This window comes from Leptinotarsa decemlineata, unplaced genomic scaffold (genome assembly GCF_025532065.1).
Source record: "Leptinotarsa decemlineata unplaced genomic scaffold, Ldec_3_MD MMD2_tig00000035_RagTag_RagTag, whole genome shotgun sequence".
Taxonomy (NCBI): domain Eukaryota; kingdom Metazoa; phylum Arthropoda; class Insecta; order Coleoptera; family Chrysomelidae; genus Leptinotarsa; species Leptinotarsa decemlineata.
The window spans coordinates 13,215,022-13,233,387 of NW_027412540.1; the positions used below are offsets into that span (position 1 = coordinate 13,215,022).

Below are 18,366 nucleotides of genomic sequence, written 5' to 3' on the forward strand. Positions count from 1 at the left end.
CATAATAAGATACCAAGGTCGGAAAAATATTCGTAGAAAGGTATAATTTTTAGTAATTTTTAATAAGATTCGATTCAATTCTCTATCAAATACTTTATATTGTTGGAAATCGAATTAGCCGTTCAAGAGTTAAGACGGGGGACTGTTTTCGTCCGCACTTCATAATTCATAAGGATACTTAGGTACTTCAAGAATACAGATATAATAATGAACATTTTATTTATTAGGAAAACATATGTATTATATTTGTTATGGATTTGTATTTGTGCGGTAAAAGTTTCACGTGGAGACCTGGAAAGAAATAGGTAGATGGTAAGATTGTAAAATTCATGTGACACTGGGTGTGTATTACCTCGAGCACTTTTCCGATATAGACAAATTTCGCGAAACAGGTTCATATCATCAGAGATTATCCCATCAAAAAGTAATTTCTTCAATCTGGGACATTTCAGAATTATCTCAATCAGCAAGTTATCCAAGTTTTCTTTATTGTTTTTCAAATCCAATTTCACACATTCTGAGAAAATCAAAATGTTAACAAAAGTAATTATCGATTTTATAGATTTGTAGATACCTAATGATTCGTGGTAGTTATTTATAAGCCTCAAAAGGGTCCTTTCGAAGTCACGGCTTCTTCTCTGATTGTATCTGCTGTTGGTTACCAGTGAGAAAGAACTCAGAGGAATATCCTCCATCAGGAAAATGAACTCAATTTGTTCGTAATGACAAACGTTTCCTAAAAAAATCATCCCAATTCTTAAAGTAACTAAAACTGTCATCGAATAAATTTAGGGCATCAATTGAGAAAAAGTAGGCAAATAATTAATCGATAGAATTTATCGAAGAGAATCAAGTATTTTTTAACTAGTTTGCCTTCCGCAAAAGCATTGATACAAAACTGCGTTACAACTGACAAAATGGTTAAGGCATTAGCGGCCGAAGTTTTCAGTGTCACTATTTTTCGGGTGGATTTTCGGAATTTCTTCCTGACGTTTTGCTGGTGCGAGTAAAGTTGAGAAAGTTGAAGATAAAACTCCAACAATGTGTCAGTCTGAAGTGAAACACTATTCCTTGTTAAAATTGTGATTGAATTAACATATCCGAGAGTTATGGAGTGATACACGTTATAAATTGATTGGAACCAATGCCTACTATTGTATACAGTTTTCAAAACCATTAAAATAATTGAATTATCAAATAAAGTTCATATTGGAACATGTTCAAAATGCAGAGAATGTAATTGGTGAAAAAATATGGTTGGAGTCACAGTGTTTCTCATATTCGATCGATTGCTTTTTGCCGTCTTAACGGAAAATATATAAACCAATCAATGAGATATTTTATATTCATTAGTTCGATAATAATATTTTCGAAAATTAAAACCTGTTCTCGATGGAGAAATTCTTCATGAAATAATATATTAGGTTTTGAGGCACGTTTTCATTGATTATTCAATTTGTATTATAAGAAAACAAGTATAGCTGAGGCACTAGCCAATCTAATAATGACACTCATGATCTTCAAACATGACTCAACCTCTGACGGCAGTACCTAACTCTTACGAAGATTCGAAATAGATGAACACTTCAATCTAGCAGACCACTATTATAATCTTCATGGAGTCATTGTTCACTGTGGTTTTGGCGTTGAATCTGGTCATTATTACGCCTTGGTCAAAGACGAAACGGACTGGTTTAAGTTTGACGATAGTCGTGTCACTAAGTGTTCTGGGGATGTCTTGAATTCATTGGAGCCTCTGGAGACACCCTACATTTTATGAAAGAGATGACATTGACAGATCAAGATCTTCAGATGATGTGGTGTTGCAGGTTTTTCCGGGTTTTCCTGAAGCTGAAAAAGCAAATGCGCCACTGGAATTGATGAAGTCGCCCCGGAGCGCCAATTAATTTTTGTTGTTTCATAATTTCATGATTTGTATTACTTTCTTCTTTAATATATTTCGAAGATTTGTAGGCAAAATTTGTGAATACAAGTTACTAATTAATTATACTCTTTAGGGGTTTAAATTACGCATTGACTTTTTTGTGGGTGAACTTTGCAATGTATCCATTACACTTCAGTAGATTCTTTATTGGTTTAGCTTTATTGAAAGATCGTGGATGGTTATGAACCTAAACTCTCCTTTACAAAAAAAATCTTTCCAAGAATATCAAGCTTTCAACAATCTCACATTTTTTGTCTGTTTGACAACGTCCATGATAACAATTATGTGCTTCGACTGCACTATGAAAGAGTACATTACCATAAATGATTTGTTCTGAATGATTGATTTGTTGGAGAGATAACATTGTTTTTCCAGCTATTATTGCACAAAACAGTACGAAACTTTCAACCTACTGCTCTGGAGTGTATAGTGTATAGAGTATATACTATATTAAACATGAATCTGACCCTCCAAATGATAGATGACGCCAGCTTTATTGAATAATTTTTACTGCTTCAGATTTGTATTGATTCAAATATTCATTACATGAAATTATGTATTAATTATAGTGAAATAATACGAGGTCTATTTGAAAATGAGGTGAATTTTCGAGTTTCGCGGTCTTCGTATATTCGATTAGCGATTTTTTCATGTTGGTGCACTCGTCTCGAACATATTGTAACGAATTAATGAATTAACTGTCTTAAACAAATTTATTTTTAACAATATTTCACTATCACAACTTATTTATGTACAACACTTAGTAACTAACGCTTATTTTATCTTCACAGTTAGATTTTTTCCTTTAAATGCACGATTCACTTTCTAAGTACAGACTGACTGACTAGAAGCGGCGCCTTTTTTTATCGCCAACGATCGCTCCGGATCTCTCTAGAGATTTCGGGACCTTTCGCGATGAGTCATGTGTTTGCTGACTGAGATATCGGTCAGGGCCGGCTTCAGATTCATTATTGCCCCCTTCTTAAAGACATTTCGCCCCGAAATGTCATCCTTGGCGTGTGTCGATACCTGCAGGACTCTCCATATCTGCACTGTGAAGTTCGATGGAAGTAACAATCCACAGTCTTTATGCTCGGTCGTGGAAGATGGTTACCACACACCAAAATCCTGATGCCGCTGGATCTGAAGATCGTTTCCAACATGCTCCTCACAATTCTCCAGTCGAGCCCAGAGGCTTATTTCGGGATTGCCAAGTCCACGAGATTCTGATCGAGCATTGTGTCCCTCAGTCTGGGAAGACTCCTCCAGACATCTTCATATGACGGTTTGTCTAGAAAATGCCTTTTGGTCACCAAGTAGAAAATGTTTATCTGACCCCTCTTCAGCTGTAGCACTCCAACGACTTCTGGATTCTGTTCTTGTAATGTTTGGAGCTCACATCAGAAAAATGAAAAGTAAAATTTCCACCAGCTGTTATGCAGTGAGAGTTATTGCTAAAGAACTGGGAGTTTATACTGCAAAAACAGCATATCACGCTTTGGTAGAGTCTGACTTAAGGTACGGTATACCTTTTTGGGGTGTGTGTAGCCTTAATTTGCTGGAGTCTGTATTTGTATTACAGAAGAGAGCTATACGATACTTGTGCAAAGCTAAACCTCGTGATTCATGCAGGCAACTGTTTGTAGATAAAAAAATTTTGACGGTTGTAGCTCTTTTTATTCTGGAGATAGTGTGTTTGATTAAGAAACATCGTGTCAAACTTGAAGGTTACCACCCATCACTATACAACTCGTCAGATCGTACAACAAAAAATTCAAAATTACCTATTCCTTGCAATTCTCTGGTCAAGGACTCCTTCCAATGTGAAGATGTATAACCATCTGCCGAGTTACACTAAAGACATGAATATTGATACCAATCAGTACAGAAAAATGATTAAAGAAATTTTGAGTAGTAGACTGAGTTCTATACCGATCATTTTTAACTTAGCATGTTTTATGTGTATGTATGTTTCAGCCATTGTTTGTGGTTTTTTATTCAGTGTTTTTATACTTAGGTTTACATTATATTTTATCTATATTTTTATATTCATATGACATTTATGTATTCTTTTATATTTATTTACTAACTTTATCAACAAGATTTTTTCTTTGGACAATAAAGTATATTATTATTATTACTCCCAGATGTCCTCCAGTGACTCCATCATGGATTTCTATGAGCACCTTCCGTCGTCTGTTCCTGGGTACCACTGTTTGGCGCCTTTATTCTCCACCGTCTTCAGACTCCAACACCCGCTTCTGAACTCCGTTTTCCAAGTTAAGGGAGTTCAATTGTGCCCAGTAGGACTTAACCGCTGGCGAATAACCTGCAACCTCCTGCCACGATGGTCTTCGGTTACTTTTCTTCCATCCGATGACTACACCAAGATCTGGGTCTTCTTGGTCTTCCTTGATCTTATTATCCTCCCAGTTGTCGTCTACAGCTCTAGTTCTACAAATGGCTGCTTCCTTCTCTTCTGCTCGTCGGCAATCTGAGCAGTCATCGGGGCATGGTCTCCGTGACAGGGCATCTGCGTTTTTATGGCTAGTCTCAGCTCGATATTCTATTTCGAACTCAAATTCTTGTAATCTCTCAATCCAGCGCGCTAATTGGCCCTCGGGATTTTTGAACTGCAGAAGCCATTTGAGAGCTGCATGGTTCATTCTCAACAGAAATCGTCTTCCATAAACGTATTTGTAGAAATGCTCTACACCTTTGACATCGGCCAACAGCTCCTTTCCATCCTGGATTTGAGAAAGGACTGCTCCAAGTCCCACGTTGCTGGCGTCCGTATCCAAAATGAACTTTACGTCAGGTAGGGGATAGCTCAAAACAGGAGCGTTGATCAAAACTCTTTTCTACTTCTTGAATGAGCTTGGCATTCCTCAGACCACTGGGAACTGGATCTGCCCTTCTGTGAGTCGAGTCAATGGTTTGGCGATGCTGGCAAACCCCAGTACATCTCGGCGGTAGTAGGTGTATAAACCAAGGAAGCTCCGAAGCTGATGTATGTCTTTTGGAATGGGCCAATCCTTAACTACTTTGAGCTTTTGTTCGTCTACCGCCACTCCCTTCCCAGAGACAACGTGGCCAAGGTAACGGACTTCTTTCTGGAACAGATGACATTTCTTGAGACTGAGTTTCAATCCAGAACTCCTCAGACGCATGAATACCTCCTCCAGATTTTTTAAGTGATCGTCGAACGATTTTCCGACCACGATCATATCGTTGTGATACACTAGACATGTCTTCCATGAGAGCCCCTTGAGAACCGTCTGTATCGATCTCTCGAAGGTTGCTGGAGCATTACAAAGCCCGAATGGCATAACCGTGAACTGCCACAATCCTGAGCCGATGGTGAAAGCCATCTTTTCTCGATCTTCTGGGACCAATTCAACTTGCCAATATCCACTCTTCAAATCCAAGGTCGAGAAAATTGTGGAGCCGGCTAGCGTGTCTAGGGTGTCGTCGATTCTTGGAAGAGGGTAGCTGTTTTTCTTCGTCACGTGATTTAGTTGGCGATAATCCACACAGAACCTTGTCGAGCCGTCCTTCTTCTTTACTAACACGACTGGGGAAGACCAGGGGCTGTCAGAAGGTTCGATGACTCCTTCTTTTCCCATATCGCTGACTATCTTGTCTGCCTCTTATCTCTTGGCAAGAGGGAGTCTTCTAGCTGATTGCCGGATTGGTAGGGCATTCCCAGTGTCGATTCGAATGATGAACCACATTCGTTCTGCCGCCTTTTCCTTCTCCAATGTCGAAGATTTCCTCGTACTTCTTGACTAACGTCCTCTATTTTGATCGGTGAGTTGGTGGTATGTCCTTGGAGGAAATGTCAATCAACTTCTCCAACTCTTTAGGCAAGTTATTGGCTTGGCTAACCGAACTGCGTACACTCCGTATCACCGAGAAAATGGACGAACAGTCCCCAGTAGTGTTCCTTCCTTCAAGGTCACGGGAAAGTAGTTGACATTCATGACCCTGACCGGCACAACTTTATCAACACGCAACAGGGTCTTCCCCAGTGCGATTCCTCGTCCAATTTTCTCATTGTGTATTTCGGGCTCTAACATTACCACCTTGCCGCACTTCCGTCGAAGCGAGCCTCCAGGATGGTTTCAGCCCTTTCAGGTACACATACGTCTTCAGCCAATAGGACCCTTATCGTGTCTTCGCTTCTTCCATGAAGCACCAGGTCTTCTCCGCCGACACATAGGACGCCGCCATGGAAAATCAGCTCGAACCCCCTGGAATTCATTATGTCCATTCCAATGATTGCATCGTCCTCGATGTCCACTACTAATGCACGATGTTTCAATTTATTGCTGCCCAACATCAATTCAATTGGTAATTCTCCAAGTACAGTGGCTGGCTCCCCTGTTGCGGTGCTTAGTTTCCAGCTTGACGGTTCAATTCTTGCCGGTGTTTTGCCAAAGGTTGGCCCAAGAATGGTTCTCGTCGCACCTGTATCTAGCAGCATGGTGCAAGGCTCGTTGTTGATGAGGCCGTCTACGAAAACACCTTTGTCTTGTCGTTAGAGAACGGCAACCAATGCGTTTTTACGAGGGCTTGCTGAGTACAGGTCGACGATTGTTCCTTCTCATCGACCCCCTTTAGTTTTCCTGATTTGGTGTCGATTCTTTGAAAGCTGGACATTTACTACGCACATGTCCAATTTTCCCACAGTTCCAGCATCTTATTTGTTTCCTCTCAGGCAACACTTCTTTCATTACTTTTTTAATGGTGGTCTCAATATCATCCTATTCTTTCTTTGAGTAGACTCGCCACACTACAAAGCTCTTTCTTCAAGCTTTCTGCATTCTCTAGAAGTTCTTCCTTCAAGCTATTCGAATTCTCTAGAAATTTATCTTCCAAACTTTTCGAATTTTCCAAAAGCTTGTCTTCCAAACTCTTCAAGTTTTTCAGAAGCTTCTCCTCCAGGCACTTCGAATTTTGTTGAAGTTCATCTTTTAAACTTTTCGAATTGTCACGAAGCTTGTCTTCCAAATTCTTCGAATTTTCTAGAAATTTATCTTCCAAGCTTTTGGCATTTTCCAGGAGCTTCTCTTCAAGGCTTACCGAATTTAGTCAAAGTCCATCGAGTTTGCTCATTATTGAACTCAAATCACCCCCAGAGACTTCGAATAAATATGTTTCGGGATCTTCTCCTGATTCAATCAAGCTATCCCACAGTCTCTTCTGGAGTACTGATTTCTTTCTGAAAGAATCTAGCTCTCTCTCTCCTGCAACTCTTGCTTCAATTCGGTGACTTTCAAGTCTACTAGGCACACTTTCCTCGAACACAAAGACTGTCCACCAAGCGTTCACAAATTTATTTCAAAAATCCTACTTCTGACACCAATTGTAACGAATTATATATTTCATTATCACAACTAATTTATGTACAACACTTAGCAACTAACGCTTACTTTATCTTCACAGTTAGATTTCTTCCTTTAAACGCACGATTCACTTTCTAAGTACAGACTAACTCACTGACTAGAAGCGGCGCCTTTTTATATCGGCAACGATCGCTCCGGATCTCTCTAGGGATTTCGGGACTCATCTACACCTTTTGCAATGTCTCGCGATGAGTTATGCGTTTACTGACTGAGACATCGGTCAGGGCCGGAATCAGTCGAAATGATGGAAAGCGTCCTGATGCAATGTCTCTCATTCCTTGGAGACATGGAAAACCTTCGATATGGGATTTCATCTGTATTGATACTTTGCCTTGCTCTCATCTTGATTTAATTTCGCAAACAGCTGATTGGGCTGCATCATATGCTGAAAAAATGAAACTGCGGATGACGGCTGACATTTTTAGCAAATGGGTACGCGCATGGGATCGTGAACTCACGAAAGAGAACAAGAAAATCCTGTTGACAACTGTCCAGCACATCCCCATATTACAGACTTGAAAAGCATAACCCTGGTGTTTTTGCCTCCAAACAGGACACCAGTGTTGCAACCCATGGACCAAGGGATTATTTGAGTTTTGAAATCACATTTTCGTAAAAACCTTGTCCTGAAAATGACGGCTGCGCGAGCAGTAGTGTTGGGTCTCCAAAGATCACTGTTCTTGATGCTATTCTAATGATTCAAGATGCCTTGAACTAATCAACCAAGGTACAATTTTCAACTGTTACAAACACGCTGGATGTGTGCGAAACAATGTAGAATGTAGCCTAACTTCAAACCCAGATGATTTCTACGAAGAAGACGACGTGCCGCTGAGGATTTGGGCGAGGGCTATTGATATGCATCAGTTACCCATAACAAACGAGAACTTTGAACAATACGCGTGTGTCGATGATGTTGTCGCCATTTGTGAGGAACCGTCTGATGAAAACATTGTGGAAAATATAATTGCCAACGACGCGAATAGCAAAGATAATGGCGGTGATGATGACGCACCAGAAGAGATTTATCCAAACTTGAGTGTGTCTAAAGCTCTGAAGACTGCGGAAACGCTCAATGTGTTTGTTCAGACTAACTTGGACGATGATGTTATGAAAACAATGATGTCGCGAATTCATAATGCTGTACGAAATTCTTACTACCGAACAGAAGTTTGTCAAAAACAAATTCAAATAACAGACTTTCTACGTTAGTAAAACAGTTTTTTCGTACATTGCGTGTGTATTTTATCTCTTTGTATTACAGTACATAATGTAAGTACATATGTTTGTACATTAGGATATTTAAGAACTATTAAAGTAAAGCATATGTGATTCTTATAAAATGTTATATTCACCTATCGATCAGCAATCCGAACAGTTGAATGAAAGACTAATGAATTAATGTACACTTTATTACCACAAAATTAAACTGTTTTGTGCGTCGTCCGGTTAGTACGACGTAGTATATCCGGTCTCTTGAAGGTCGGTATATCCGGATTCTAGTGTAATCCATATGATGATAAAAGTAAATCAGACTATAGTTTTAAACATTTTGTGGCAGAATATTTAAGAGGCAAACTGAGCACTGTAAACAGTTTCAAAATCATAAAAGGACAAATGGAGACGAGAGAAAATGTTAAAACCCAGAAAGATTTTGCGGTGATCCAATCAATAGCCGTATCTTCACCTTTTGACTACTTTCCGCACACTGTGATCTCCCCGTCGATGTACCACCAACATGCGTCTATGATGGTACAGCCAAACCTGTCCAAGCATCTCCCCAATCGAGCGTCATCTATCAGACTGTCTAATACTTATGTTTTTTCACAACATAATCCTACCGTTCATGAATATCCTCACAACAGTAGACACGAGTATTAGCAGATGGAGCAAGAGCCGGAGATGGTCAAGCTTTGATGGAATACCCGAAGGAACGGTCAAGCTTTGATGGAAAAGGAACAGGAAATTCGAAATGAGGCTGAATCCGTATATTCCCCAAAAGAACTAATTCCCCACGGGGTTGGAGTAACCAACCCTACCCCTGTCGCAATATCGTGGGCAAGTCTTCTCAAATTCTACAACGCCGATGTTTTGTATGAAACCCAATAGTTTCAACAAAGTCGCTTTCAACCAGGCCCCCAAAAACGAAAATAACAAGTCTTCACATATGCCTCTTCAATTACTCTAGAAGATTCGACTAATTTTCACATCTAGAGTGTAATAGGATGGGCGAGTTCCTATCTACATACAGGAGGGTAGTGAGTTTGCAACCAAGGCGTCTGCTTAATCAAAGCCATCACTGCTACATCAACTAGATTTTGCAAGTACTTACAACTTACTGGACAGCCTGAGAAAAAACATCTCGTCGAATGAGAGACGGAAATCTATCCCGGTTATAGTTGGAATGTGTCGTTTTGTGGAACAGTTCAATTACTTACTTTCCTACATCACGATGAAAGATAGGAAAGTGGATAGAAAGGCCAAGAATGACGAAGCAGTTATCTTCACTGGCATTCCTTTCGGTTCGACGTGAATTTATAAAATGTTGAATAACATGCGGACGGACTGGATCGAGGGTAGACAACAAGATGCGGAAGAGTTTTTTTTTTGAATGGAGTAAATGATGAAACGGTTGAGTAAAAGTCGGTTAAATGTTACACTCAAGATGAAAAACCTCTCACTGACTCTGCTTTGAGCAGTGATTCATTTAATGAATGGAACGTAATGGGATCAATCAGAAGGATCGACTTCACCAGTACATCAATAAGTGACGCAACTGAAGTCGGACATTCATCGTACCAGAGGCCACATTACTGAGAATATCCAGCTTTTCCTCACCCTGCCACTCAACATTGAGAAAGTAAATAATATCAGGGAAGCATTTAATGTACTCGTCTCCAAGAACAGTTTCAAGGGGCTGACTTCGTCGAAAACTAACGAGCAGGTCGAAGTGTGGGAACAAAAAATGCTCTGCAAACTTCCCGTTATCCTCATATTGTATCTGAAGTCTTTCGAATACAGCAATGACGATGGCACGGAGACTATCAAGTCTTTGGTTTGGCTTCATCTTGAGAATTGATTCCACATTGGTATTCGTCACGATGGCAAAAATGTCAACATTGGACATAACGTCACCGATGCCTTCCACGTCGGCTACAACTGCTGGCTAAGGTACGACGATTTTTCAGTCAAGAACGTGCAGGAAGAATATATGCTGAAGTCCCAGGGAACGCGAATCTACATTTGCTGTTGTGCAGGCGAAGCGATACGATCCGATCTAATTAACGCCCTCTCTTGGAGAATAAGGTTGCTGCGGTTACTTACGTAGGGTTCAGCGTCTAGAATCCACGGATTTTTTTTTTGAGTTTTTATCGAATTCATCATTTTGTTGGTTTAATTGGATGTTTTATCGCGTTCTTCTGTTGTAATGTAACTTATATTCAATGTATATATGAAATTTTATTCGAAACTATTATTTAATTGAAAAAAAATTATACTCACTTATCGATATAGAAACTTTCAACTTTGGACACTTCTGCTTGAGCTTCTTCCATTTCCTTTCTGGGATTATGATACTCTCTAAATCAGTTTCGTCAAAGAATAACTCCAAAAGACGTAAATAATTCTGACCATTTTCTGCCAAAACATCTATGACTCTGGGCCGTGACAAGATGAAATAATCCAATTTCAATTCTTGTAGAAAGGCGAATTCTTTCAAATGAACAACGAACTCTGGTGTGTCAAAGGCCGTATTGTATATGTAAAGGTTATTCCGGATTTCTAATGATTTTATGGTATATTTGGACATTACACATGCTTCGAAAATTTTCAAACATTCACTTTTTGGTAAATTGGCATTTCGGAATATCAGCGAACGCAATTTCCTTTGAGTTCTGGAAAATATTCATAGAGTTTTTCAATATAGAAAAATGACAAGACTAGCAATAAGAATCTCACTGATCTTTATCAAAAGTTGCTTGAGCCTCCGAGAACGTGCGATTGTATGTTAAAATAAAAAGTTGAACACTTTGATGAAATGTGTTCTTGTTGATTTATTAACTGAATGTCCATTTTGATTTTTTTGAACAGAATTACAGAACTCAATATATAATATGAAAATTAACGATAAAATCGAGGTGACTGAGTAAAACGCTGTTCAGTTTTTGAATATAATTCAAGAGGGGATTTGAGCTGGTAAACCTGTGGTATGTGACTTCACTTGCGTTGACACGGTCGCAGTTTCCCATCTAGCCGAAAGTTCGAAGTCTGTTGGAACTGCAGCATTGTCTGGCGAAAAATTGAAAAAAAAATACCAAAATCTTGGTAACAACTATCTGTTCTATCCAGTAGCGGTTGGAACTTTTGGTGTTTATGGCTCGGAGTCTCTGTTATTCGCTCATGAACTCGAATGGAGAATAGGGCAAGCAACGAAAGATTACCGTTCTACTTCTTTTATGATAGAAATGATTAGTATTGCTACTATACGTGGTAGGGCAGCTTCGGTCCTTGGAACTATTCCTCCTTCATATAATTTTAATGAGTTTAGGCATTGCCCTCACTTCAGTACGGAACTGAAATCACTTCGAAACAAGCCAAAATATGTGTATATTCATCAGTATCCTATCAAGGTTAATTCGTAAGTGATTGATGATCCACCTTCTGCTTTTCAGTGCGATCAATGGACTCAGGTCATTCTTGCCCTGCCAAATATGAGCTGCAGTTCTCTTGGATCTGGTTACCTTTCAGTGGAACAGCTTCATGAAGCAAGAGCCGAATCGATTCCTCTACGAAACCCTTCATCACTTGGAAGGATCGATTGCAGCTTGAGAAATGGTTCTGATACAGATTCTGTGAAACCTGTTCTTCCTTACGAAACAGTAGACAGTTGTCTTGAAAATCTTGAGAAAAAATTGGATTAGATGATTTAGGAAACACTTGCTACATGAATAACATTTTACAAGTGTTGTTCATGACGAAGAATTTCAAGAACGAGGTTTTAACGATGAACGAGAATGAGAATGTTTCCTACATATTCACCAAACTCAAAAACTTGTTCATGCAGTTGCAGTTTCGTAAGAATGTATCATCTTTCTCACCAACCGATTTCCTGGAGTCTTGGAAGTCTACTAGATACTCGTTAGGACAACAAGAGAAGTGCTCCGAACTGTTGTTCATGACGAAGAATTTCAAGAACGAGGTTTTAACGATGAACGAGAATGAGAATGTTTCCTAGTTATTCCCCAAACTCAAACAATTGTTCATGCAGTTGCAGTTTCGTAAGAATGTATCATCTTGCCCTCCAACCGATTTCCTGGAGTCTTTGAACTCTACTAGATACTCGTTAGGACAACAAGAAGAGTGCTCCAAACTCTTGGGGTCCTGACCGCTCTGAATTGAATGATTCTGTACAGTCTATCTCGTCTAGTGTTTTCAGATCTTTTGCTGAAAAAATCCTCACTTGTTTACTTTGTAGTAAATGTTCAAGAGGTAGCAAAAACGTATGTGATTTTCTGGAACTTCAATTAGTTTCCTAATATGACTGATAACCAGTTCGTGCAATGCTTATTGTTAAATAATCTGAAAATGGAACTTTTAACGGGTGCTGATCAACTGTATTGCCAAACATGCGCCAAACTAACCGACTATTGTAAAAAAGCAAGTATAGCTGAGGCACTAGTCAATCTAATAATAACACTGATGATCTTCAAACATGAACCATCCTCTGACGGAAGCACCAAATTTTTACGCAGACTATTATTATAATCTTCATGCAGTCATTGTTTACTGTGGTTCTGGCGTTGAATCTGTTCATTATTACGCATTGGTTAAAGACAAAACGGACTGGTTTGAGTTTGACGATAGTCGTGTCACTTAGTGTTCTGGCGATGTCTTGAAATTATTGGAGCCTCTGAAGAAACCCTACATTTTGTTTTATGAAAGAGAGGACACTGGTAGATCAAGATCTTCAGATGATGTGATGCTGCAGGTTTTTTCGGGTTTTCCTGCAGCTGAAAAAGCAAATGCGCCACTGGAATCAATGAAGTCGCCCCGGAGCGCCAATTAATTTTATTATTTCATAATATCAGGTTGAGTTGAAAAACAGCCTTGGCTGATACTCCGCCTATTCACCATATACTGAATTTTTTTTTTGTTTTTGTTATTGTTCCTATATACCGTTTTATTTTATTTTTGTCTATTCCATTTGTATTTTTATGGTGAATAAAGACGTATTATTATTATTATTATTATTATTATTATAATTTCATTATTTGTTTTACTTTCTTATTTAATTAAACAAAATAATATATCATGAAAATCATTGATATAATGAAAAAAATGTGGTCTCACACTGTAGTTCCACTGTTTAAAAAATCTGTTTAAAATCTCTTTAAAATCTGTTTTCCGTTAATCAGCTGTCGCCCCCATACGAACGACAACTCTCAGAAGTTGAGAAACTTGTGCGAGCTAAGGACTAACGAGGTCTTACCTTTTAACGTGTGATGCCTAACACATTCCAATAACAAATTACAAATTAGATTAACGAATACAATTTCACTGGAACACTTTGTTCTTTCTAGGCGAACACTTCCGATGTCTGCAAATTAACATGTCGTCTTTGGTGTATACGCCTTCAGGGTACTCGCATTAATTATAATATTTTTCTATTTTGAGTCACTCAGTATCCTATCATTGTACGCAGTCACTTATTCTGAGTGGTCAACTACAGGTCTACTTTTTAGAGTTTGGCTGCTAAGTCAATTATTTGCTGATTATCAACTAGGGTCGTTTTCATCCTCTTTCAGTCAATTATTATTTAGAGGCGTTTCTGGTGAAGTGATATACTTTCCCTGATGTCTCTTGTTCATCGACCAACTCGACAATGTGAGGCTTGCCCTATTTTGATTGTAAATTACAACATTTATAAATAATGGAGGTATAGGTCGGGGAGTTGGATCTTTTGCATTGTAAATTTTCTATTTCAGAACTTTTTTAAAATATCTCAATTACTGACAGATTTTGAATTATTAACGAAAAACTGTATGTCATCTCAATTTGAAATTTATATGTGCCGTGAAATCATTGAAATACATGTTCCTACATGTCATTTCGATTTAATTTTCTGATCTTGATTCTTGACGCGAAGTTCATTTTGTGAATCACATTTTTATTAGTGATTCGAATTCACAGCAATTTATTTGTTTTTTTTTGATAAAAAATCTAGTATACCTATCATAAGGTACTCTCGCAAATGGTGTTCCGGAAGAATTCTGGGCCATCTTTCCTTTATTTCTTCCTCTTTTTACGAAACACGGTAGTACCCCTCTCGAATTCCTGTCGAGGCTTTTTATTTAATTTTTTATACCTAAAAAAATGTGACATCTGGCCCTTTTATCTTGTATGTGCCTGACTGTGGGAAATTAATAATTCCAATAAATTCAGTTCCTTCTAAATGAAGGGATCTTTATCTAATTTGTTGAAGAAACCAACCCAGTTTTCGAATTCAATCGTCTCGAATCATTCTTTTATTAAACTGTCGAATGAATTATCAAATAACCTTCATTTCAGATTGGAAATTTATCAGTTACATCAATGTATCAAATCAATGAAATAATCACTGGTGAAAATGTATTGAAAACTCTGTATTTAAAAATAACTTTTAGAATTTTTGACGGCCGATACTTAGGTTAGGTCTACAGAGAGTGGGTCTATTCGACCCTCCACCGCAACCCGCAAGGGTTTATTGTGGCTCACATCTATTCACACTCGATCAAATAAATCCAGCTTCTTAACGAAGCCGATTAGTTTGTATGGTGAGTGGTTTTTCAGGTCAGATGGTAAAAGTACGGCTCTGCCGAACTCTAAAAATCTGATTCGGTTCCCAGCGGGGCAGACACAAAGTATATGATCTGCTGTTTCATCATTTCAGAGGCGACACACACTGTCTTCCGACAGTCCGAGTCTCTGCATATGATGACTCAAATAACGGTGACCTGTAAGGAGGCCTGTTAGACATCGTAGTTCATCCCTACTGTAGTCCAACAACTGTATGGTGTCAAGCTTCAAAGGGTGAATAAACGCCTTGGAGTGAGCCAATCCTGGAAGATTCTGTCAGAAGTCCATGAATCTTCTTGCCATCCAGATGTTCAATGTTTGTTTGGCAAAGCCTAAAGCGATGCCAATGACAGGTACTGGTCCGATGCTTGCAGCACCCTCCTTTGCAAGGGAGTCAGCAGCCTCATTGCCTTCCATGCCAGTATAGCCAGGAATTCAGACCAGAGACAATCTGTTAAGTATTCCTATCAAGGAGAGTCGTTTTTGGCAATTTGCTACCAATTTAGACGTTGCCAATATTTTTATTGACTTGTGTATGAGGTTGGATTCTTCCAATCTCTCTGCACATAATTTAATAGCGTAAATTTCCGCTTGAAATACAGTCGCATAGGTTCCTAGGCAGGTAGATAACTCTGTCCTGGGTCTGCGACTAAAAACACCTGCACCAGAACCGGAAGGTGTTTTTGATCCATCTGTGAATCAACAACTATCTGCTCTTGATATTTCCTTCTCCCGGAGGAATCAGTCGTCTCTACTCGGGAACAATACTTTATAAGGCAGTTTGTAGTTGACAGATGGAGGCATAAAGTCAGAGGTCATTTTCAGAATGCTGTGACTTCCAGTGTCAACCAACAGTCTGTTGCACTCTGCATAAAATTGATTTGTGCAATTGGCAATGTGAACAAGTCTGTAAGCAGTCCATCTAGCCTCTCTCTCTCCAGAAAAATGTGGAGAGGAGGTAGATCTAGAAGGATCTCCCTGGCTTCTGACGGTGTGGTAGTGATGGCACCACTACGGCCGATACTTACTGAAAATTCATAACGTAGTCAAGTAATACTCATTTGTGAGATTTTCACAGGGTAGTTTACAAAACCACAACACGTGTTTCTCTATACAGTGGGTTTATCAATCGTTTTCATACTGATTAGTCAGTATATAAATAAAATCGTGTAGTTTGAAGTAGTTTTAGGAACTGAATATATGTACTGAATTATGTTGTAATTTGCAGTCACTAATTTATTCTATTCAATTGAAAACAAAATCAGAACTTTTGAAATTATTATTTGAAGGACTGATTAATAACAATTGATAACTTACTTGAGAAATCTGGACAGGTGGTATATGATTTTCTTGAAAGGATATATATCATACCATTCGAAAATTTTGAAGCATTCCACTTGAACATCGTTTTCGATTAAACTAAATATGTATTTAACAACCCTTTTGGTAAGTTCGTGAACCTTCAACGGTAACCATCGATTCTGAATGAGTGGTTTTTCCCAACCGATTTCCAAATTTTTAATATGTCTCAAATATTTTTGTGTCATTAAAGTCGTGCTGGGCTCCAAAAAGTCTTGATCCACACATATTACAATTTGTTTCCATAAATCCCTTCGATCTAAAGCTTCTTTCCATTTTTGGCAAACCATCGAACATGACAGTTTGTCATTTTTTGTTAAATACTTGAAAATTTCTGAAACAATTTCTGTAGGAATTGATCCTTGCCAGACACTACCCATAAACCCACATATCTAACTTATTTTTGGAATAAGAGAGATTAACGTTATCGAAAAATCGAATAATATTCTTTACAACATAAATTTCAATTTGAAGTATTATTTTGATACAGACTTTTGGAGTTGTGCCGTTTCTATGGAAAGTATAGGGTTGAATTTTGTGAAGTATTGATTTTTACTGAGTTGTCGTCCTGATGTAGGTATAGACAATAATGAATAAGAATGACGTCATTGGTGATATTACAAAGTGGCATGGCATTTTGTATGCTTCAATCACAGATTCCTTCCTACATGATACAACTAGTATATATGATGGAATTGGCCGATACTTGATGAACATCCATAACTAAGGTATTCAAAGAACATTTTATTGTGAGATTTTCACTAAACAGTTTTTAAGAAACGCAACACGTGTTTCGCCATACAATGGCTTCTTCGGGCGTGTATTTACTGTAACGACACGCCCGAAGAAGCGCTGTATGGCGAAACACGTGTTGCGTTTTTGTAAAACTGTTAAGTCTTCTCACTGAGAAGACACGCCTGAAGAAGCCAGCGTATAGCGAAACACGTGTTGCATTTTTGTAAAACTGTTTATACTAGGTATAACAATTTTCAATTGAAGGTGATTCATTAGCAACGTCGCACTTGAAGTGACCAACGGATACTCCTCTTACCAACTCTGCAGAGGCGTACCAAAATAATATATTTATTTATTCAAACACATAGGTAATTACGTAAAAATTGTTACAGTACGTGGCGCTACCTGATGTCAATGGTAAAACTGATTACATTTTCTTATTATGCCTAATACAGTATTTCAAAAAAACAGAAAAATTTACAAAATAATTATTATGTTTCTTTTATATAGAAAGAGAACTATAAAACAAAGAAATAATTATTACCTATGTTATGGTTATGAAGTTTCACAATCCATTGCTTCGTCCGAAGAGGAATCCCTAGTCACACTTCAATCTATTATTATTTGGTCGAAAACAGTGTCTACCATCCCGTCCAATCCCCACATTTTCTCTTCTTCTTTGATCACATGGGCTACAGCATTAGCCCAATCTTCTTTCCGTATCCGTTCCATTGCGAGTTCTAATAAACGTTGGACATCAGAACATTTATAACGCTTAATTTGAGCCCAGATTAAGTCTATCGGGTTTTACTCGCAATGGTGAGGAGGAAGTCTCAAAATGGTGATGCCTTCAGCACGAGCTATTGTATCCACCACATGCTGGCGATATCTGTCACGATGCTGTTTAGTGACACTCATAAGCTCGGCCTTAACCATGTCCTCGGAAAATGGAATTCCTTTTTGTCCTAACCATCTCTGCATGTCTGCTTTTCTGGTGGTCATGTTGGCAGCTATTTTACTAATCGGCCGTGATAAGAAGCGTTATCCATTACTATTACTGAATTTGGCTCGACTCGTGAAAGAAGG

The 18,366-nt window shown here is 38.5% G+C and overlaps 1 protein-coding gene across 2 annotated transcripts; it reads right to left on the reverse strand.

The window, feature by feature from the left end:
- Window positions 1-202: 202 nt before the first annotated feature.
- LOC111510768 (F-box only protein 39) lies at window positions 203-17,064 on the reverse strand. Of its 2 annotated transcripts, XM_023166713.2 has the most exons (6): window positions 16,934-17,064; window positions 16,504-16,879; window positions 10,855-11,246; window positions 575-736; window positions 353-517; window positions 203-291 (listed from the first exon to the last, which is right to left on the reverse strand). In XM_023166713.2, exons 2-6 carry the CDS (start codon window positions 16,833-16,835, stop codon window positions 224-226), a joined length of 1,119 nt encoding a protein of 372 aa, XP_023022481.2. In that variant the 5' UTR covers window positions 16,836-16,879; window positions 16,934-17,064; the 3' UTR covers window positions 203-223. The 2 variants fall into 2 exon arrangements, with proteins under 2 accessions (XP_023022481.2, XP_023022474.2); XM_023166706.2 differs by having other exon boundaries at window positions 16,504-17,063.
- Between the last annotated feature and the right edge of the window lie 1,302 nt (window positions 17,065-18,366).

What these genes read in the sequence shown, in the direction of transcription:
- LOC111510768 (XM_023166706.2), bottom strand. Translation starts at nt 16,925, where the DNA reads ATGGGTAGTGTCTGGCAAGGATCAATTCCTACAGAAATTGTTTCAGAA. An exon ending in CACCTGTCCAGATTTCTCAA is followed by an intron (nt 11,247 to 16,503) that starts GTAAGTTATCAA and finishes AATATTTTCCAG; the next exon opens with AACTCAAAGGAAATTGCGTT. An exon ending in TAACTACCACGAATCATTAG is followed by an intron (nt 518 to 574) that starts GTATCTACAAAT and finishes TGATTTTCTCAG; the next exon opens with AATGTGTGAAATTGGATTTG.